This window comes from Nicotiana sylvestris, chromosome 4 (assembly GCF_000393655.2).
Source record: "Nicotiana sylvestris chromosome 4, ASM39365v2, whole genome shotgun sequence".
Classification (NCBI taxonomy): Eukaryota; Viridiplantae; Streptophyta; class Magnoliopsida; order Solanales; family Solanaceae; genus Nicotiana; species Nicotiana sylvestris.
Window position 1 is genome coordinate 108861399 of NC_091060.1, and position 23810 is coordinate 108885208.

At 37.2% G+C, this 23810-nt stretch overlaps 1 protein-coding gene and 1 non-coding gene across 2 annotated transcripts; both read right to left on the reverse strand.

The window, feature by feature from the left end:
- Positions 1-9790: 9790 nt before the first annotated feature.
- On the reverse strand, positions 9791-9863 carry TRNAR-UCU (transfer RNA arginine (anticodon UCU)). The gene has a single exon. It is a non-coding gene; the product is annotated as a tRNA-Arg (tRNA).
- A 2180-nt stretch (positions 9864-12043) lies between these two features.
- Positions 12044-15678, reverse strand: LOC104223313 (inactive RHOMBOID-like protein 8). The gene is made up of 6 exons (XM_009774727.2): positions 15235-15678; positions 13649-13812; positions 13404-13567; positions 13055-13320; positions 12797-12923; positions 12044-12333 (listed from the first exon to the last, which is right to left on the reverse strand). Exons 1-6 carry the CDS (start codon positions 15555-15557, stop codon positions 12211-12213), a joined length of 1167 nt encoding a protein of 388 aa, XP_009773029.1. The 5' UTR covers positions 15558-15678; the 3' UTR covers positions 12044-12210.
- Positions 15679-23810: the final 8132 nt, after the last annotated feature.

A 23810-nucleotide genomic window follows, 5' to 3' on the forward strand; every position in this document is an offset into this window, starting at 1 on the left:
AAAATGAAAAGATAGAAGGGGACGCCAAGGCCTGCGGACGCCTGCAGGACTACCTCGGGTCTCCTGATGAACTGAAGGCAGTAACCTCACTGTGGTCCAAAAGCTCCAGCATCGGGATTTGCACACAGTGCAGAGTGTAGTATCAACACAACCGACCACATGTGTTGGTAAGTGTTGAGCCTAACCTCGGCGAAGTAGTGACGAGGCTAGAACAAGACTACCAAATAAACATGTACAGTTATATCATATACAACAAATAATAACGATAAAAACTAACAATTAAAGATGGGAAGGGGAAACATGGTCGGGGTAATATCATGCACAAACAGAAATTTAGTAAAAGCATACGGAACACCAAAATTCAACTATAAGCAAGAATAAGGAAATCAATGACAAGTACACGGCATCTCCCTTCGTGCTTTTACCTCACAAAATCATGGCACAATATTATCCTTCGTGCATTATCACTCATATATGGCACGACATCACCCTTCGTGCTTTTACATTCACAATATCGGCACGACATCACCCTTCGTGCATTAACACTCTCTCGCAAATATTACGGACGACATCACTCTTCATGCTTTTACACTCTTTCTTACCCAAGCAACAATCAAAGTAATTCGGGCAAGGGAACAACAGTATAACAACAATATTCCGACAAGAGAAATAATATCATGAGCAATAACATCCCAGCTAGGAAAATAATATTAAAAGCAATAACATCCCGGCAAGGGAGACAATATCATAAACCTCTTCTCTTTTCCACAAATACTTCACAACTCAATTATCAACTCGGGCCAACGCTCTACAATGTTAAATTATCAAGAATACTTCCATAAGCCTTATTCAACACTAGAAATCATCATATAAAATATGGATAATACAAAACAGAGTCACATCAATCATTGTATAAGACTCAGGGGCATGCTTGACACCGATGTATAGATACTAGTCACCATACCTATACGTCGTACTCAACAATTAACACATAGCAAATAAGACTACGACTCCTATTCTCTCAAGCTAAGGTTAGACCAAACACTTACCTCAATGCCACGAACACAATCAAGCCTCAACTACCGGTTTACTTCTTGATTCTACCACCAAACCGCTTGTATCTAGCCACAATTTACTTAACGGTATCAACAAATGCTAAATGAACCAATTCTAATGCATGAAAATAGGTTTTCTAATAATTTTTCCAAAAAGTCAAAAATCGACCCCGGGCCCACATGGTCAAAACCCGAGGTTCGAACGAAAACCCGATTATCCATTCACCCACGAACTCAAATATATAATTTATTTTGAAATCGGATCTCAAATCGAGGTCCAAATTCCCAATAATTGAAAATCCTAAGTTCTACCCAAAAACACCAAATTTCCCCCATGAAAACCATTGATTTTGAATTGAAATCATGTGAAAAGATGTTATGGATTGAAGAAAATGAGTTAGAAATGACTTACAATTCATTTGGAGAAGAACTTTTCTTTGGAAAATCACCCAAGAGAGCTTAGGGTTTGAGAGAGTTTGAAAAATGAAGAAATTTTGTCTAAGTTATAATTTGCACAAGTGCAAATATCGCATTTGCGATGCCAGGTTCGCAAATGCGAACTCGCAAATGTGGCCCAGGCTTCCCAAATGCGAAGGTAGGCCAATCCTGCTTTCTTCGCAAATGCGAACTACTGTTTGCAATTGCAGTCCCTGTTGAAGTCGCATTTGCGACATTGAACATCGCAAATGCGAAGGTCTCCCTGCCCAACCCATCTTCGCAATTGCGAGCTCGCATTTGCGAAACCTGTAAACCTGCAACACACCAGCTGTTTTCCTAAGTCCAATTTCACTCTGTGGCCTATCCAAAACTAACCCGAGCCCTCGGGACTCAAAACCAAACATGCACGCAAGTCCAAAAACAACATACGGACTTGGTCGTGCGATAAAATCATCAAAATAATATCAACAACTATGAATTAAACCTCAAATTCATGAAATCACTCAAGAACATCAAAATTTTTATTTTCTCAAATAAAGGCCCGATTTATACTAAACGAACTCCGATTCTTACCAAACTTCACAGATTCAACTTAATTATTATATAAGACATGTACCGGGCTCCGGAACCAAGATACGAGCCCGATACCATCAATTTCAAACATCTTTACATTTCCAAAACTCTAATTTTAGTTAAACAATTTCTTTCAAAAATTCATTTCTCGGGCTTGGGACCTCGGAATTCGATTCCGGGCATATGCCCAAGTCCCATATTTTACTACGACCCTACGAGACCGTCGGATTACGTGTTCGGGTCCGTTTACCAAGAATGTTGACCAAAGTTAACTTTAATTAATTTTAAAAGTCAATTTCCTTATTTTACTTAGTTTTCACATAAAAGCTTTCCGGAAACGTGTCCGGACTGCGCACACAAATCAAAGTGATACAAAAAGAGGTTTTTAAGGCTTCAGAACACAAAATTTACTTCCAAAATGATTGATGACCTTTTGGATCATCACACATACTTTGTAGTTTAGTATAGGGATTCAAATAAAATTTGCATTCATTTGAGTAAGGTATTAGTTGGAGTTCAACAAATAGATGCACCCGCTCGTTTTTAGCGCAAGGTTCGTTTAAGTGTTGCTAAGTACCAAAAGCCAAAGTCATGATATGTGTCACCTGAGCGGAATGCAACTCAATCCAAAGCCCAATGAGTAGAATTCATATATTGATCATGACATGTTAAATTAAAAATTAATAAATATAAATTAAGAAGAATTAACTTAAATAGTCGTCCATCCAATTGTTCAAACTAAAAGTAGTCAAAGAATATATAATAAATATATAATTCGTATATAATATATGTATAACTATGTATAATTAGCATATAACTTATCTATACGGGTTAGCAAAAGTAAACAGTGAATCTAGTCGGCTATTTGGGTATAGATCTCAATTTAAGACACCTAATTTTTTAAATTAAAAATAGCTGAAGGATATATAAAAACTGTATGATTCATATACAATATGTGTATAATTATGTATAATTTATGTATACCGACTAGAAAAAGTAAGCAACTAATTTCATCAGGCTATTTATGTAATGATCTCAATTAACACACACAATTTTTTAACTAAAAAATAGCAGGAGGAAAATATAATAAATATATAATTCATGTATAACCTATGTATATCAACCAGTAAAAGTAAACAATGAATCCGGCGGATTATTTGGTAAAGATCCCGATTAAAGCTCAATCAAAATAATGCAAGTGAATTGTTCTATACCTAATTAAATATGGCTTTGTCATAGATCCAATTTGATTGATTTGATAATCCGAGTCATCAACTCAAGTGAACAAATCGGTTTATAAGGAAACTGTCTCTCTTACATAACAAAAACTAGTAGGGATAGCCCGGGCGTTGCCCGAGCCCAATATGAAGAAAACTTATACATTGTTATATCATACACTGTATTACCTTCTTATTCTAGCCATAAAGTGGGGCAAATGGGATATAAGAGATACTGCATTTATAAATATAGTGACACTAAAAAGCTGTTACAATGTGTTTTGCTGCAAATCGAAGTTGAAGTAAATGTTAAATCAGCAAAATATAGAAGTTACAGCAAAAGAATTTTTTTTCTTTCTATTTGGTCAAATTTCAACATTGCGAAAGGAAAGATATCACAAAGAGAACTATTGTTAGGTGAATGAAGATTCAAAATTTGTAGTAAATATGTGGGCATAATCCTCAGCAGTATATTCCAGAGTGGCCTTGTGAATGTTTGTTCCAACATTATTAATCTACAACAAGAAAATAAACTTGATTAAAATTAAAAATTTATAATATATCAACTAACAATTAATAGCGATAGATATAGTTCTCACAAGAATGTTGAGTTTTTCATGAACCTTTGACTTGAATTCCTCTTTTTGTCCAGTCTTTAGTTGCACCACGTACAGTAAAGCTGAAGACAATTTTAACAGCTTAGGAACCAACTTATTCCTAGCTCAAGCAATTGATCTAACATCAGTAAAAAGAAAAAATATATCCATTGCCATAGTGTCATGCACAGCACCAAATCACCATTTACAGATTCATCAATCCGTTTTTATGGACACTATATAGCTTTAGCGGTTATAATAACAATAAACCGGTGTTTTGCAGGACTACTTACATAATACATCTCAAAGCATTATGATTCCTAACCAAGTCCAAACCAGCTAACCATTCCACATAGAAAGAAAATAACAGTACCTTATTTGATATAAAGTACGTAATTTATTGTACATGCTTAGTCAATATGATGAAATTATAATTAATCTTCTTGCATTCTCATCCAAAATCATGCTGAACAAACTACATTTATTATCTACAGACACACGGTATATAAATTGCTTCAATGTCATTCCACAACATCAGCAGACCGCTATAATATCCAAAAGTAGTACCAATTGCCTTCACAAACACAGGCATACACTATTTGCAACTATTTACACAAAACCTTAATTATCTAAAGGATCGGTGTGATCTGTCAAAATGTACTTGTACATGGGATACCATCTGGGTGAGCTATTCCCTGGTAAAAGTATCGAGAATAATTATTTATCATCTATATCAGATGCCTTGAAACTCTGTGGCCTTTAGCTCTTCTCTGAAATGTTAACTTCGACAGTAAATTACAAAAATAAATAGAGTGTAAACTGTTAAATTGAAATAATTTACCTGGATGCTGGAGGAAACAATTCAAACTCAGTAAGAATTGAGATATTAGATGACAAATGGATTTAAGGTTAAAAGGTAGCCACATTCAAGAGAAATGGACTAAAAATGCAAAACTAAAGGATAAACGTAAAGTTGAAGCCGCGATTATTAGTATGAGTAGTTTCCAATTGCTGCAGAATTCTTTTTTAATGACGAATTTCCTACAGCAGCAAGCAGAGACGTCGACAAAGAGTTGACTGCTTCACCTGTGTTAACCTGCATTTCCAATATAGTATACCGGGTAGTTGCCCGTGCATAGCCTCGATCGGCTCAATAACGTAGTATGTACCAAGTATTTTACCGTAACATAATTTTTTAAGTATTTACTGATGTTCGATAATAAACAATTCAGCCAAGCAAAAAGACTTATATTTGCAACAATATAGGAAGAGTAGACATCGGCGGGAAAAGCCATGCGATAAACATTGTAAACTTTCACAAATGTACATGCATTATAGTTATAAGATGTTAATGTACAACATCAACATGCCGCCACAATATCCAAAAGTAGTTTCAATTGTCTTGACAAACACAGGCACACACTATTCGCAACTATTTATTCCATTTATAGTTGTAGCCTCACTTACGTTTTCATCTTGAACAATTATTGTCTGAAAACGAACTCGCTGGTCCCTGCTTTCTTTCGGTCGGAATTCGTCCACGGGCTGAATTTTACAAGTCTATTCTTTAGTCGATGGTGTAATTTAGTTGATCGCAAGTCTTTGTTCCATTCTACCAGTACAACCTGCATATTAATAATCATAAATCATAAAATTGTAAGAACAAACCATCCCACATTAGAAATATGAGGCAACAAACATACATTTTAGGTGACTAAATTCCATTTTTCTTCTTTTCCTATACAAAAACACCTTAGTAACATATCTCTTAATTGCTCAACTCCCTATAAGATCCCATATCATAAATACATAATGATTTACCTATGGCCTAGGGAAAATATTAGTTGTGGTGTACTTTTGGTTAATTAATTTCATTTAAAAAAACTGCGCTGCACTTAATTAGTAGTTGTTGATATCACCATAAAAATGACATTCATCAGGACAGCTTAGGTGCACGACAGCTTTTCCTTTTCCTAAGTCTTGCTTCATGATGCAAATGCTGCAAACTTGTATTGCAGAGGAAGTTAGGTTGCTCCAATTTACAAAAGCTAACACAACTGATAAGTTTGGTCGTTCAAGAATTTTTTCAAACACATAAACAATAGACAAGACAGAAATATGCATAAGAAATTTAATAGATATGCATGGTCATAAGTTCCTTAAACTACAAATCATTTTTGATGGAGAATCTATTTTGCCATATCTGAGACGCCTATCTTTTTTAGGACGCTAATTACCTCTAAGATAAGGTCTTCTTTTCAAACTAATATAGTATTGTCAATGCAATATCTATTATCTTTTATGGCCCCTTGAGTATTGTTGAAAAATTTTATCACTCTAAAAAATAATGTACCTGAGTAATTGCTTAATTAGTGTCATCTCCAGAAATGATATGATGTCAAAGCTCATTTTTAGCTATGATTAATGAGCTTGTTGTATGGGATCCATGCAAAAGGGATGTTGGACCACAGATGTGCAGGTGAAGATAATGTAAATTAACTTTTTTTCAAGATGCAAAGATAGAATTATAATTCATTTGTAATTGTTTTTTCAACATTAAGCCAACTTTCCATTTTAAACTTCAAAATAGCTAAAAACTTGTACTCACCAAAATTCCAGAGGAATATAAATGGATTTTGTTCAAGCACAATATTATTTTGACATATTAATATGAAAGGAATATCATCAAGTAATGTCGTTTCCCTTCCGTTCGAGCCAATATAGCTATAATGAAGCCCTTTAAGGGGGGTTTTAAATAGAACAAAGGTGCAACGACTAATGAATTCAACCATGAATACTTGCAAAGCAGCAAAGTGATAGCCGTGATAAAGAACTTCACGCCAGTTTGAATAATGTTTATTTAAATATATTCAACAGTAGCAATATTGCAATAGACAAAATGGTATATGTTGCACAATATATTGTTAATAATTTTGTCTAGTGGAAGTAAGTGATGCATCTTTGGCTCTTGGATGATAGATTAAATTATAGAATACCTAGAAAAAGGAATGGAGAAAAGTACTTTTACGCATATCGTCAAATACCTTTGCCATATCAATCCCTTTTCATTAAAGTTTCATTCCTGCCTGCGTGCTTCCATAGAAGAGTTTGGACTAACCACATGCATGTACAAAATATACTAAGAAAGCATGAAGAAAACGGAAATACCAGATATATTGAAGTTAAATATTCATAATTATACATGTTGTACTGAGAATATTTAAGGAAAATGTTAAGAGAATTTCAGAGGCATTATGAAAATTGTAAAATTATCATTCTCTAAAAATAGAACTAACCTGGCATGCCCATTAAGAAAACCCGAGGAAAACTAAGAAGTATTCAACTATCACATACTAATGGGAATAGTAATTTTGAAATGAGTTCAGAATGTAAGCCAAAAGCAGGAGCAAGAAAAATAAAATGCACAAGATGAGTAAGACAGAAAAATAGTTGTTCAAGATGGAGAATTACTTTCTCTCTTACATGTTATCTTCGCCGTTATCTTCACATGTGACTAATTAACTGAAGAGTCAAAGGCACAAAAATTTCTAGAATAGCCGTAAAACATTGATGGAGGATGAATTTTACCGACAGATGATCGAGAAATGGAAGGAACATGGTTAATGGTAGGGGAAGTATAAGACAGGTGTCCCACAAAGATATAAAGACCAAAAATGTGTCAGGAAAATGAGAAAATTAAAAGGGCTGAATTTCGAGTGTAAATACAAAACTGCCCATGAGAAACAATTAAAACAGAGGCATATAAAATATGGTTCACGTGAACCCGTGGTCATCGGGTTAAAGTATTAACGATATACATAATTTGGCAAAAATAGGTATATATATTTGATGGAACCCATGGCCAAAAGAGTTGAAGTGGTTCATTGGTTTTGGTCTCTTATTTCCTATAGCCTTAAGGGCCAGGGGATCAAATCCCCAACCAACTCTTTTGTTTATTTTTTTTTTAAAAAGTAATGGTGAACCCATCCTCCGAAAATCCTAGATCCGCTTCTGAATTAAAACAACTATTGTACCTATATTTGTCCTACCCTGTTCGTCCTACCCAACTCTCCTTTCTATATAATACTCCCTCCGTTTCATATTATATGAGGTAGTTTGATTCGGCACGGAGTTTAAGAAAAAAGACTTTTGAAACTTGTAGTCTTAAAAGTTTAAGGGGTAAAAAGATTGTGGGGCCATGACATTTGTGTGGCTTTAAAAGCTTCTCATTAAGGGTAAATGGATAAAATGAAAGAGCTTAAAGTTGAATTATTTCCAAATTTAGAAATGTGTAATTTGTTTTGGAACAGACTAAAAAGGAAAGTACCTCATTTAATATGAAACAGAGGGAGTAGTAATTTGAGGTCGGACATCCCTTTAAGGAATCTCAAATTTCAGGGATCTTACCCGTTTGGACATAAGAAATTTTTTACTTTTTTAGGGATCTTACCCGTTTGGACAAAAGAATTTTTTTACTTTTTTTTTAATTTTTTTTTTACTTTTTTCGAAATCGGCGTTTGGTCATAAAATTTTCAATTTTCACTTGAAGATGCATTTTGGAATTTTTCAAAAATTTTAAAAACTCTAAAAAGCTGTTTTTCAAAATTTTCACTCAAATCAGTCACAAAACTTCAAAAACAATCCAAAATTATATTCATGTCCAAACATAACTCTATTTTCAAATATCATTTTCACTTCAAATATTTTATTTTATTTTTGAAATTTTACTATTCTTATGTCCACAACGCCCACTTAACAATTCTAAGAGAAGTTTTTCCTTAAGGTCAAGTACTACACAATGCTTTTTGGGTTTTAAATATATCCCAAGGAGATTTATATCATCCTCCATTTGAGAGATACATTACTTTAGCTCTCGAATTAATGAAACAAAAAAGAGAAATCAAGAGAAGTTTTTCAAATAAACCAAGATATTTCTATTCTTCGTGAGAGTTGAGATCAAACACATGATCATCCAAGAATAATATATGAGGAGTTACCGCTCAGCGCCATGATCAAACTAGATAATATTATTATGCTTTTTCCATGCTCTCATTATAGGAAACATCAATAGTTAATTTACAATTTATTTAATTGGTTTCACTGTACCTGTTATAAACTATTAAGTGAAAAAATAAAAAATCATTCATCCTACAACTGATAGTAGATGATTGCAGCAACTGATAGAATATACAAAAGATAAGTTGGTCAAAAGTATTTTTGTTGCATCATTCGGAAGAGGTTCTACAAATGATAATGCTAACTTAGTGTGTTTTAATATTTACTTCATAATTACAACAACAACAACAACAACAACAACAACGACCCAGTGAAATCCCACTAGTGGGGTCTGGGGAGGATAGTGTGTACGCAGATTTCACCCTTACCCCGAAGGAGTAGAGAGGCTGTTTCCGAAAGACCCTCGGCTCAAGAACACAGAAGACAAAAGAAGACAATATTAGTAACACCACCAGGATAATATGAAACAAATATGACAAATAGAAACAGAAATCAAGAAGAATGATACAAAGCAAGGCAAGCAAAGTAAGGCAAAAGCAAAATAGTGTCCCTACCAAACTAGTCTCACAAAGATATTGTATAAGACAAGACTCAACTACCTCCTAACCTACCACCCTAATACTCCATTGAAAATTACCTATTTAAAAAAAAACAAATTTGTAAGCAGTGACATGTATTATTTGGACGACACACGACCAATAAAGTTTAAACCATAAAATCGGTAATTTAACTTAAGATTAGCTTCTTGGCGATTCAAGTATAAATGATATAATTTATGTAATCCCCAAGAGCTTTATCTTCGTGTTTTCACCCATGAGCTTTATCGTTCACCGAGAGAAAAGAGTAACATAGCAAATATTACTAAATTCAAAAAGAAAAATCTAGAAAAAACAAACACGCCCAGTGGGACTCGAACCCACAATCGCTTGATTAGAAGTCAAGCGCCTTATCCATTAGGCCATGGGCGCTTTTATTGGAAAATCAACACATATTTATTTTAGTAGACAAGAAAATAATTCTAGCTGGTTCATTACGCTATTTTATTCTTTGAAATGAGGGAGAACTCCGTATATCTATTACTCCGTTGGAAATTGATTTTAGTCTTGTTCAATTACTTTAATATTATTATTATTATTAGTAGTTTATTATTACGGAAAAGGATTAAAAATGCCCCTAAACTATTGGAAAAAGTTTAAAAATAACCTTCATCCATCTATTGAGCTAAAAATACCCATCTATCTATCTTTTTGGTTCACTTATGCCCTTTGACCGTTAGGTCAATGACGAATTAAAAATAATAATCATTTAAATTCCACTTTCTTATTGGTCGAAATTAAAGCATCTAACACATATTAGAAAGACCCAACCATATCTACCCATTTTTCAGACTAACCCGCTTCAAACACCAACCCGACCCGAATAAAAAGTTCAACTGAAAAAAAAGATATTATTACTTTGAGCTCCATAATTAAAGGTTTATGGTGGAATCTTTTGATATGCGTGACTAGTAATCACAATCTTCAGTAGAACCCTTGTTTCTAACTTGCTTGCCAAAAGAAGCTTTACTCGGTCTGGAAATTTCAGGAACATCTTTGGCGCCATTGTCGTTTACTGTATAAATCTTTGTGTGGTTAATGTCATTACCATTCAGACTGGCCTTATCAATATTCTCCTTGGTAGCAACATCTGTAACATTGAAGCTTGAAATTTTTATCTCCTTCCACATTCGATTTTGTCATTGTTGTGCCCTCTGTCACTCTAACCTCTTGATCATCTTCACCTCCAATGATATATACTAGTTTGGGACCTGAACTAAGTTTCCTGGCCCAGCAAGAACCAATTCTTTACCAGTAGCTGTAGAGTTCCTCCCCTTGTTTCTTCCATTAGTAAAGACTTAAATTATCTCTAACTTATTCTTAATCCAACACGTCACATATTTGACCACAAAAATCAGGAAAAGAACAAAGCAGAAAAAGAAAGTTATTCCTACAACATGAATATGCTATAGTATATTTTTTTATGGGAAAATATGGTTCAAATGCTTCATGCACTTTTTTTTTCGTGGTATTATGTTGTAATCCACCCCCAGAAACTTCAATAAATCATTCTTTTTTTTTTTTCCATAAACATAATAACATATGAGTAGCAAGAGTTTGAAAACAAACCAGAACGCTGTCGAGTGGACATAAAAGTTGAGTAGTTCGGTGTTAGCATTGACTTTGTGAAAGGCTTGAACAAACCTTGACTGATACAGTAAAAATTTATAGACATATGTAACTCAATTGGTTAGACATCGTGTTGATAACATATTAAGAATTTTAGCTAAAGTAATAATATTTTTTTTATAGGTGAACTTTTTATTCGGGTCGGGTTAGTGTTTGGGGCGGGTTAGTTCGAAAAACGGGTAGATATAGGTGGGTCTTTCTAATAGCTTAGATGTTTTAATTCGACCAATAAGAAGTTGCCACGTGGATCTAAATGATTATTATTTTTAATTCACCATTGACCTAACGGTCAAAGGGCATTAGCGAATCAAAAAGGTAGATGAAGGGGTATTTTTAGCCCAATAGATGGATGAAGGGTTCTCCAATAGTTTAGGGGCATTTTTAACCCTTTTCCGATTATTAGTTTATTTGATATGTTGCTAACATGATCTGAGCTTAAATGGAGAAGTGAAGATACATACCATTATACTAACTTGTCTGCAATTGATGCGTAGTAGTTGTTGTATTCTCTTCCTTACTGCCCTTTCAAGACAAACCCTTTAAGTGGGAGGAAGAGTCAAGAGGAACGAAGGAAAAGAGGAAGGAGAAATGCGAAAGAAGCTATTTAGAATTTGGATTTGGTCGTGTCAACTTTTTCTAATTAAATCCTTTTTGGAGACTTAAGAGTCCCTTATATTAAAGATCATTAAGATCTAAGGACTTGTATTGTAGCATAGACGTTGTAACAAAATGAACATTCTCAGGTTTCCCAGTACACATGTCAAAGGAAGATTGACTACTTATTATCGGCACCATGATTGCTTGACGTGAACTTAGACTTAAATCTGTCAAAGGAACAGAACAGAGAACGTTTACCTAGTTGAAACTGTAAATTTGGATGATTGGATCCATGCAAATCATAAAAGGAAAGACACAGACGTAGCTTTAAAAGCCAGAGGAACAAGGTTATACCCACATTTCAACAGCTAAAACCATCACAGCAACATGTTTGATGCGAATGTTATGTACGAGAACTTGATTAAGGACTCTGAAGCACAGTATATACCAGATGCTGATCTGCTATGTAGGCAAACAAATCAACCATTACCTGCTAGGAACATATCAAATTGCATACATCCTGAAACCTTGCCTCTGAAATGTCAGTGAAGGGAAAAACTCTGAATCTACCAGTATTTGGACAACTCAAGGTCAGATGTTCCGAGTTGACCATCTTCTGCAGTATGCAAAGCAAGAATTAGTCACCACAGGTAAATGTCTTCTTTTAAATTGCAAACGAAGACCAAGTGTATCCAAATTTGAGGATTATGACTACTAGGAAAGACGAGTTTCCTGTTTGCCGGTCAAAAAATAACGATTACGAAGAGTAAAGAAAAGAGGCCAACAACAAGATGTATTAAGTAAGGGCCACTGACTGAAATGTAAGATAATAATTGGTTGTCCTATAGTTGCTCAAAACTCACTTTCTTCTAGCAAAATAGCAGGCTTACAACCCTCTTCAAAGCATCACACCAATGTTTAGACCAATAATCATGCTATTGGTAGTGGGTATGGAGGGAGCAGTCTTTCAAAGTGAAGAACCAAGAATCTTTCTTAGTTAATAAACAACCTAACTACGACTACTAATATCTTACACCGAAATTCCCTTGTCATAATAGGATCAAGCAATAACAGGATACCTCACAATGAAATGCCTTGTCAGTGCAGCTCCACCATTTGGATGGAACGCAATCAAGGTAGTGACACCAGCTACAGTACTTGTTTGCATCAACTCTATGCAGAACTGCTATTATAATTCCAGAAAGCCTGTATTTGGAGTGACAGCAAGTCAAAGCCAATTATCTTAGACAATTATAACTAGCCTAGGAACTAGTTTACTGTGAAAATGGATGCAAGAGTAAAACCATACAAGCAACATTACAGAGATAGAAACTCACAGAAGAGCAAAGATAACAAGGACAACACCCCTCTGAACAGGCTTGTCCAAAGTTTTCCTACGCTTGACAATGTGCTTGGCATCAAACTCAAATATACCTCCCTTATTACAAGCTAGTTTCTCTTGTTGAGGTCTGAACAAGAGCACAAACCCTAGAAGGAATCCTGACATGAATCCTCCAATATTAGCAAAATTATTGATGTAAGGTATCAGTCCAAGGACAAGAGTTGTCATCAGGATTGTCATAGTAGCCACTAGCCCTGCAAACTGCAATCAGAAGTGGGGAAATGACATTCTATTTCACATGACAGCTGAGAATGAGAGGAACAATAGCTAAAAGATTTCAGGACCTTATTGGTATAAAGTTTCCAATTCCTGATGACGCTAGAGAGCAGTGTACCAAGCAATCCAACCAATGCACCAGAGGAAGAAACTGATGGACGATCCTGAATGAAAAGTGCAGCAACTAGACTACCAGTAATCGCTGAGAGTATGTATATAACTCCAATTCTTACTGCAGAAATCGGAGCATCCAATAAAAGATCCAATAAAACTACTTTCTTGCTGAATGGATACACATTAAAGAAATTCTTACGTGGTCCAAATTCTTGCTCCAAGTGAATCCCCACGAAGATTACAGATGACAAGTTGATGATCAGATGGAAAAGCCCTGCATGCAACCATGGGCTTGAGAAGATACGCCAGAGTTGATGATTATTAGTCAACAAAGTCTTCCTAAGCGCTCCAATTTCATCCAACCTACATTAGAAAAAGATTGTATACGTGTTACTGACAGCAAAACTTCCTCAACATAATAACAGGTGCAAGAGAGAGGGCCTTCTATAATGCACAGTTGAAACAATGACATGTTAACATTGACATAGAGAATAAGATGCCTTAGTTAATAACATCAAGAATAAAGTAGTTTCAGGGCAGGTATAAAATCAGGAAACATTCAATTTTTTTTGAGAGTTTAGAGATCCATATATTATTGAACTTGTAACATGATTAATTGATTATAAAGCCTGAAAAACTGCAACAAGCAGAAGCTAGAGGTTCCATGAAGAACCAAGAAATATTTTAGAAACCGTTCATTACATTATATCTGTAGATATGGCAAGTGTTCATGTACTTCGTGCAATTAAATGGTATATCCGTTCTTGAGAATGCTGATATCAGTTGAATGTATAAGAACATATAAGATTGACATCCCCAACTACAATTTTCTCAGGAGTATAGCACCAATTTCTGCTATAAACTAACTTTTCAGAAGGAGACAAGGATCAATCCACATAAAGCTACTTTACCCAGTCAGAAGTACTAGCTAACCACTCTGTCTAAGAATTTAAGATTTGGCAATCTCTTAACATTTTTTTTTTGGATAACCAACAGGTCCCGAGGGCAGCTAGCGCACAGTTCTAAACTCAATGGATAATCTGCCCGCCCTTCTACCCTTTTCTACTTAAATACCAGGTTTTTGTGTGCCACAAAGTTTGAACTCGTGACGTGCGCCTAAGTACACATCACGAGCTGCATTCTTAACGCTACTACAGAGATTTAGCAATCTCTTTAACAGAATACATACTGTCTTGCAATAAAACCCGTCAACAGGGGCGGATTTAGGGCGGCGGAAGGAGGTCCCCTTCGCCGAAAAATTACACTGTATATATAAGGCAAAAAATGTTTTTTACCTCTATATATTAAGTTTTGAACCCCCTTAACACAACCCAAAAGTGTAGTTTAGTGGTCAGGGGGTTCAAAACCTTCATAAGATCATATGTTCAATTCCCACTAGCTACCAAAAAATTTTTTTGAACCTCTGCCACTGCCCGTCAAAATAACAGCTCATCATAAGCACATTTCTTTTTCAAAATTTTGAGTTAAGATATAGATCTCAATAAACATCATAACCGCAACAATGTAGATGTACAAGTATACCAAAATCAAATCTGATAGCAACTCTTCTCCTATATATATATAAAAAATAAAAAAAATAAAAAAAAAAACCATCTCAAATTCCATTAAGAAGTCTAATTTTCAAATTCACAGGCTTAAATCCATGATATGCCTAAGAAAACAGTAAATCCTAAAAAACTGACTAATTAAGCGAATAGGAATTTAACAATATTCAATAAAATAGGAGAAATAAAAACGATTATGAAAAAGAAAAAGGGAACTGACGCAGAAGCTGATGGGCCGAGCAGTGGATTCTCGGAGAGGGGCTGAAAAGAGAAACGACGAAGAGGTTTAAGGGCACAATCGCCATGTGAATTCTCCCAGCAGTCATTAACGATCATCGTAGCAATGAAAGCGCCCAAGTGAAGGATCACAAAGAGAGAAATGATCCACGTGTTGGCTCCCTTCTGAGACAACGGCTTAAAGAAGGGGAATGGAACTCTCTCTTCTTTCAGTAGTTCCTCCGCCGTCAGCTCAGTCGAGAATCTCGCCGCCGCCATTTGTTGCTTGATTTCTATCTGTGTTTGGAATTTCGAACTCTCTGCCATTATTATTTCCGGTGGAAATTCAAGCGATCAAAGAATTTAGTATTTACTTGTGAATCTGAAAATATGATATTCTTCGATTCTTAATAACAATTGAGAGGCGGTGGGCAGTTGGGATGATCAAAGAGATGAAGCATAGGAGCATCGTGAGTGAGTTATGTGTGTGTGGTGGGTGGCCGGGGGGAGGGGAGGTAGGTTGGCGGGAAGATGCTAAAGCGAATTCATATGAGGGGAAAATTTGGAAAAGAGAAAAGAAAGTGGAAACTTAGTTACTCCATCACCAAGGTAAATTTTGGCAGAAATGGCGTGGGATAGCAATTTTTTTATTGTGGTATTTAGTTTTTATTCAGTATTTTTAATGTTGAGCAAAATAGTTATTACTCTATTAAAATTAATAGGAAAAGATATTTTCACCCTTTCTTCATGCGTGTTGTGTAAATCCTTAATATTTACACTACACATATGAAGTTAAGGATATGATGCCCTAAAGTTTAACAACGAAGGGTACAAATACAAGTTAAAGACATTATGTTCTTAATATTTACATTGCACATATGAAGTTAAGGACATTATGTTCAAAAGTTTAACAATGGAAGGTGCAAATATATGACACTTTGTCCTCAATATTTACACAACATTCATGAAGTTAAGGACACCTTGTCCTTAATATTTACAAAACACTCATGTCTAGCACATGGGTATTTTTGTCCGGGCAGTTAAAAATTTATTAAGCACTGGCTAAAGAGTAAATATATTTTAAACAATGGCTAAAAGACATCTCTAATTAGTGGCTAATTGTGCACTTCCCTCTAAATTTTGTAACATGGTTAGTTATAAGTCTGTATACGGTCAAAATCATATGCCTCCAATTTATAGGCTCGAGGGTCCATCCTAAGCCCAAGTCCGGGCAAGATCGAGTTCGAGCCCGATGGACTAGACTCGAGCTCGAAGGTAGAGTGTAAAGCCCAGAGATAGGAGTACGAGAAACACCAAGGCCATGTATGTTCGACCCCAAAATAGTACCGTTATGGATTTGTAACAGAATGAGCTAGATTCCTGCCACGTCCTTAAGATCATGGCGCAAATTCTGGAATAGAATTGTAATATTCCGTACTAGGCGGTTAGACAGTTGTACCTAGAATATTCCTTACTGTAAATAAAAATATACCTTATTTAGGGTTCCCCTATTATATAAAGGGGACCCCAATCATTTGTAACATCATCTAATTATTGAGCAAAGAATATACTCTCTACTTTTTTGTTACTATTCATCAGAATTGTCCTTAGCTTTACTGCTCTTACTTTACTTTTCTTACTTAATTGTTCTTATTGTTCTAATCCCACCTCAAGGTCATTGCTGCTGAGCTACATTGGTTTGATTCACTTGTATTTTTTATCTTTGCTTCATATTTCTTGATTATTAATTGGTATTGAACTAAATCACATACTTTAAAACCACAAATCAAATTTAATTGTTACTTGTATTTTCGAAGTAAACAGTTTGACGTCCACCGTGAGGATAAAGATAATAGTGATTATTTCTTTACTAATTCTCATTACACACGTTGTTTTTACACTTTTCCTTATCAAGATTTTTTTATTCTCAGGCTGAAACATGTCTAGCACACAAAACGTACCTATTCATGACAACGAAGGTCTTGGATAAAATAACAATATAGGGGTCGGTGTACCACCAATAAACCCTGAGGAAGTGCCAAATATGGAGCCAGTTGATATCAATTCACATAATGCTCTAAACGCGGATTCAGGCACAGACCCCGTAGGGAATGAATGCAGGGAAGCCCGTTTTGGTGGCCAAGGAGCACGAGGAATGGGAGATTGGGGAATCAGCCTCCAAGTAATATTTGAAATGCTGCAAGCTCAACAAATCGTCATCTCTCAACTTCAAAGTCAGAATAGGACACCGAGCGTCACTGAACACGAAAATACTCGACATGCTAAACCAGCACCAGAGAGGTCAAACGGAAATAACTCGGGGACTAAATCCACCATTATGAGGATGCTCAAAGAGCTCGCCAAGAGGATCGAGTATGGAGAAAATAAGATTGAAGAAAATAACAAAAAGGTGAAGACTTACAACTCCCGTGTTGATCAAATATCGGGGGCACCTCCGGTCTTGAAAGGTTTAAATGCCAAAAAGTTCATACAAAAATCATTCCCGCCGAGTGCGGATCCAATGCCCATTCCCAAGAAGTTTCGCATACCCGATATACGCAAATATAACAGGACAACCGACCGTAACGAGCATATTACTTCATACACTTGTGGGATCAAAAGAAATGACTTGAATGATGATGAAATCGAGTCAGTGTTGTTGAAAAAGTTTGGGGAAACACTATCAAAAGGAGCTATAATTTGGTATCACAACTTAGCTCCTAACTCTATTGATTCATTTGCTATGTTAGCAAATGCCTTCGTAAAAGCACATGTCGGGGCCATAAAGGTGGCCACGAGAAAATCGGACACCTTCAGGATAAAACAAAGGAACGATGAGATGTTAAGGGAATGTATCTATGTTCCAGATGGAGCGAATGGAGTTACCACCGATCTCGGATGACTGGGCAGTACAAGCTTTCATGCAAGGTTTGAATGAAAGGAGCTCGATTGCATCTCGACAATTAAAGCAGAACTTGATCGAATATCCAGCTGTCACATGGTCGGATGTGCACAATCATTACCAGTCAAAAATCAGGGTCGAGGATGACCAGTTGGGAGCCCTCTCGGGTTCAGTTCATCCTAACAGATTCGTAGCTAATCCCCTGAGGGACACAGACCGGGAATTGAGATTCAACAAAGAACGGTATCAGCCATATGCCAATCGAAGAAATAGAGGCCTGAGCCGTAACACTCCTCGGAGCGATCGGAGAAACGATCGAGGTCAAAGTTCTTGGGGACTCATGAGTAAGAGCAGGTTCGATAAACATACCGACCCCACAGAGGCTCCTCAATTATTAGAGTACAACATCAGTATAGATGTATCGGGGATTGTCTCAGCTATTGGAAGAATCAAAGACACCAAGTGGCCTAGGACTATACAGACCGATCCTTCTCAAAGAAACCCGAACTTGATGTGCAAGTATCATGGCACACATGGTCATCGAATAGAAGATTGCAGACATCTAAGGGAAGAAGTGGCTCGTTTGTTCAACGAGGGCCACATTCGAGAATTCCTAAGTGATCGGGCTAAGAATCACTTTAGGGAGAGAGATGCAAGAAAAAATGAACAAGAAGAACCATAACATGTAATCCACATGATCATTGCAGAGTCGATGTCCCTCAATGACCTGCATTAAAACGCACCAAAGTATCAATCACCAGAGAAAAACAGACTCGGAGCTATATGCCCGAGGTCTTATCATTATGTGACAAGAAAGCAGAAGACACATCTCAGACTCATAACAACGCACTGGTAATATCTATACTTTTAAATAAAATTCGAGTTAAATGTGTTTTAGTGGATCCAGGTAGCTCTACAAACATAATCAAATTGAGGGTCGTGGAACAACTCGGCCTGCAAGATCAGATTGTACCTGCATCCCGGGTCCTAAATGGCTTCAACATGGCAAGCCAAACAACAAAGGGAGAGATTATCCTGCCAGTAAACATAGCCGGGACCATACAAGATACAAAGTTCCATGTCATCGAAGGTGACATGAGGTACAACGCGCTCCTCGAGAGACCATGGATACACAACATAAGGGTAGTGCCTTTAACTCTTCATTAGATGATAAAGTTACTAACAGAGGAAGGAGTGAAAACAATCCACGGAGAGCAACATGCTGCAAAGGAGATGTTTGCGATTGAGGAAGTGGTGCCGATACCGATACCAAAGCCTTCTACCTCGGGGAAATCGAGCATCGGGGGAAAACAGGCGGTCAAATAGCAATCACCGCCTCCAGCCTCGATGGAATCAGAGCAACAAGTAATCGAAGAAGAAGATAAGCATTTCCTTACTCTTTGAACCTTCGTCGTTCCCGAAGAGTCCGATGCAACCAAATCAACTATCGAGGAGCTGGAGCAGATCATTTTGATCGAATACATGCCCAAGAAAAAGGTATACCTAGGAATAGGATTGACCCCCGAACTTAAGAAAAAATTCATTAAATTTCTTATTATGGATTGCTATGCTTGGTCCTATTTAGATATGATAGTTATTCCACCGGAAATCACCACGCATCGGCTAAGCACCGATCCCAGGTTCAAACCGATGACGCAAAAAAGGTGGCCTCCGCGAGGTAAAACATGCTTTCATAAAGGACGAGGTAACCAGACTTCTTAAAACAGGATCTATACGGGAGGTAAAGTACCCCGAGTGGTTAGCCAATGTAGTTGTAGTTCCTAAAAAGGAAACAAACTTAGAATGTGTGTAGACTATAAGGACTTGAACAAATCATGTCCAAAAGATTCTTTCCCACTGCCCAACATCGATCGTATGATCGATGCCATGGCCGGCCACGAGATCCTAACATTTCTCGACGCCTACTCCGGGTACAATCAGATTCAGATGAACCTAGTAGACCAAGAAATGACTTCGTTTATTACTAAATTTGGGATTTATTGTTACAATGTAATGCCCTTCGAGCTAAAAATTGCAGGAGCTACATACTAACACCTAGTTAACAAAATGTTTGAAGAATAAATAAGTAAAAAAATGGAAGTTTACATTGATGATATGTTGGTTAAGTCCCTGCGCGCAGAGGACCATTCGAATCATTTGCGGGAAATATTCAAAATCTTGAGAAAATACAACATGAAGCTTAACCCAGAGAAATGTGCCTTCAGAGTCGGCTCGGGTAAGTTCCTCGGCTTCATGGTGTCGAATCGGGGCATTGAAATTAACCCCAATAAGATCAAAGCCATCGAGGATATCACGATTATGGACAGTGTGAAGGCCGTGCAAAGGTTACAAGGTTGAATAGCTGCTTTGGGTCGATTCATTTCGAGGTTATCAGATCAGAGTCACCGGTTCTTTTCCTTGCTAAAAAAGGACTTCACATGGACCCAAGAATGTCAGCAGGCCTTAGAAGAATTAAAATGATATTTATTGAGCATGCCTCTGCTTCACACCCCGAAGGTAGATAAAAAACTTTATATATACCTGCAGTGTCCGAGATAACGGTAAGTGGGATACTAGTTCGAGAAGAGCAAGGTACCCAATTTCCTATTTATTACGTAAGCCGAACTTTAGGGGATGCTGAATGTAGGCACCCTCACTTAGAAAATTTAGCACTTGCATTGATAAGCGCATCTCGAAAGTTAAAACCATATTTTCAATGTCATCCTATATGTGTATTAACCACTTACCCCATTCGAAATGTTTTGTATAATCCCGAGCTATCGGGCCGATTAGACAAATGGGCCGTCGAACTTAGCGGGTACGATATTGAATATCAACCCCGAACGGCCATCAAATCTCAAATACTAGCTGACTTCGTGGCCAATTTTTCGCCGACCCTCGTACCCGAAGTGGAGAAAGAACTCCTGCCAAGTTTGGGTACAGTATCGGGGGTATGGACCCTTTTTACAGAAGGTGCCTCGAATGTGAAAGAGTCTAGGCTTGGAATTGTCTTGAAACTACCCATGGGTGATACCATTAGGCAATCTATCAAAACTCCTAGATTAACTAAGAATGAGGCCGAGTATGAGGCCATGATTGCAGGTCTCGAGCTAGCTAAAAGCTTAAAAGCAGAAGTCATCGAGGCCAAGTGTGATTCTCTATTGGTGGTAAACCAAGTAAACAAAAGTTTTGAGGTTTGAGAGGATAGAATGCAATGGTACTTTGACAAGCTACAAGTAACTTTGCACCGCTTCAAGGAGTGGACTCTGGATCATGTGCCTCGAGAACAAAATAGCGAGACCGATGCACTTGCCAACCTAGGGTCCTCGGTCAAAGAAGATGACATCGTCCTGGGGACTGTCGTCCAATTATTGAGGTCTATGGTTGAGTAGGGTCATGCTAAGATAAATTCAATAAGTTTGACCTGGGACTGGAGGAATAAGTACATTGACTATTTGAAGAGTGGAAAACTCCCATCGGACTACAAAGAATCGAGGGCCCTACGAGCCAAGGCTACTAGGTTCGCATTAGATGAAGATGGAACATTTTACCGAAGAACATTTGATGGACCATTGGCGGTATGCTTGGGTCCAGGGGACACCGATTATATTCTACGAGAAATCAACGAAGGCACTTGTGGGAACCATTCTGGTGTCGAATCTTTGGTTCGTAAAATTATCAGAGTAGGTTACTATTAGGATAGAATGGAAAAAGATACCAAGGAATTTGTCAAAAGATGTGATAAGTGTCAAGGATTCGCACCGATGATCCATCAGCCTGGAGAACAACTCCATACAGTCCTATCCCCATGGCCTTTCATGAAATGGGGAATAGTAATTTATTTTGTTTATGACTGATTATTTTTCTAAGTGGGTGGAAGCACAGGACTTCGAGAAGGTCCGAGAAAAAGAAGTTATTGACTTTATCTAGGACCACATCATATGCCGATTCGGGATACCTGCCGAGATTGTATGTGACAACGGAAAGCAATTCATCGGCAACAAGGTAACAGAGCTCCTCGAAGCACATAAGATAAAGAGGTATTTTATCGACACTGTACCACCCAACCGGAAACGGACAGGCCGGGTCAACAAATAAAACTATCATTCTAAACTTGAAGAAAAGATTGGACGATGCAAAAGGGAAATGGAGAGAAGTCCTACACAAGGTCCTTTAGGCATATAAGACAACATCGAAGTCTAGCATGGGAGCCACCCTGTTTTCTCTAGTATATGGATCTGAGGCCCTCATCCCCGTCGAGGTCGGAGAACCCAACGCCAGGTTTTGACATGCACTGGACGAGTCAAATCACGAGGCCATGAATTCTAGCCTCGAGTTACTAGATGAAAAGAGAGAAGCAACGCTTGTTCGGGTGGCCTCACAGAAGCAAAGGATCAAAAGATACTACAATAGAAGGATCAACCTCCGACACTTTGGAATTAGGGACTTAGTTCTATGAAAGGTCACCCCTAATACTCGAGACCCTAATGAAGGGAAACTAGGCCTAAATTGGGAAGGACCGTACCGAGTCCTTGGAGTTGTCGGTAAAGGATCTTACAAACTTAGCACAATGGAAGGTGAACAACTTCCAAACAATTGGAACATATCATTACTCAAACGATACTACTGCTAAGGTATGACTTTATCCTTTTGTCCATTTGAGTTTAAAACTAACTTATTACAGATTTTCGATCAAAGCTATTGAAGGCCCGCGATCTCAAAGACACCCTTTTTACACGAAGGCCTTAGGTTTTAAAGCATGCGTTTCATTCTTTTTCCCTTAGATCGGATTTTGTCCCTAATGGGTTTTACCGGCAATTGACGAGGCAACAATTATGTGCTACCTAAGGAGAACTCAACAATATCCAAGGCTTCTTTTCAATCAACCTTGAATACTGGGAGGCATCACCCTCGAAGGTTATATTTTCAAGGAAAATACTTCACACCTAAGAGGGCCTCGATAGGAAAACTTTGTACTGGGTCAAACGGTCAAATGAACCGTGTCCATATAGAATAGTCGAACCCCGATGGCAAAATATGTACGCATGTATCAAATTATTTGAAGAAGCATTCTGTTTATATCAAAAACACTTTGTGTCTCAAAGAATTCTACTATTATACGAGCTCTACACTTATAATCCTACGGGAAACGGCTCAAGAGCCAAACTATAAAAGCACCCCCGAATACTCGGGGACTGCCATTGACTGTCAATACGTTAGAGTCACCAAAAACTCGGACTCATAAGACCTCAAAGAGGCATCCCCTCGAAACAAAGGCCAAGGCCAATATAATCGGGAACTAACTTTTCGAACAAGTTCGAAAAGTTATCGGAAAACAAGTCCAAGTGACATACCCAAAGTCTAAAGCCATATTAAAGACTACGGTCATGCAAAAATGCTCCGGCCTAAATAATGCGGCTCAGAGACGTCCGACTTTCGCTATAAATCAAAGGCATTCAAACACTTCAAAAAACCCAGTTAAATTAGGCTACCCTCGGCAAAAGCAAAATATAAAGGGCTTCGATAAATTCGGCCCCCGAATAATTTAAAGGGCTTCGATAAATTCAGCCCTCGAATAATTTAAAGGCTTCGATAAACATTAGCCATTGAAAAATCCTCAAGAGGTATTCGATTATGTTTACACAAACTAATTACTAAAAATATTCCAATACCCTGAA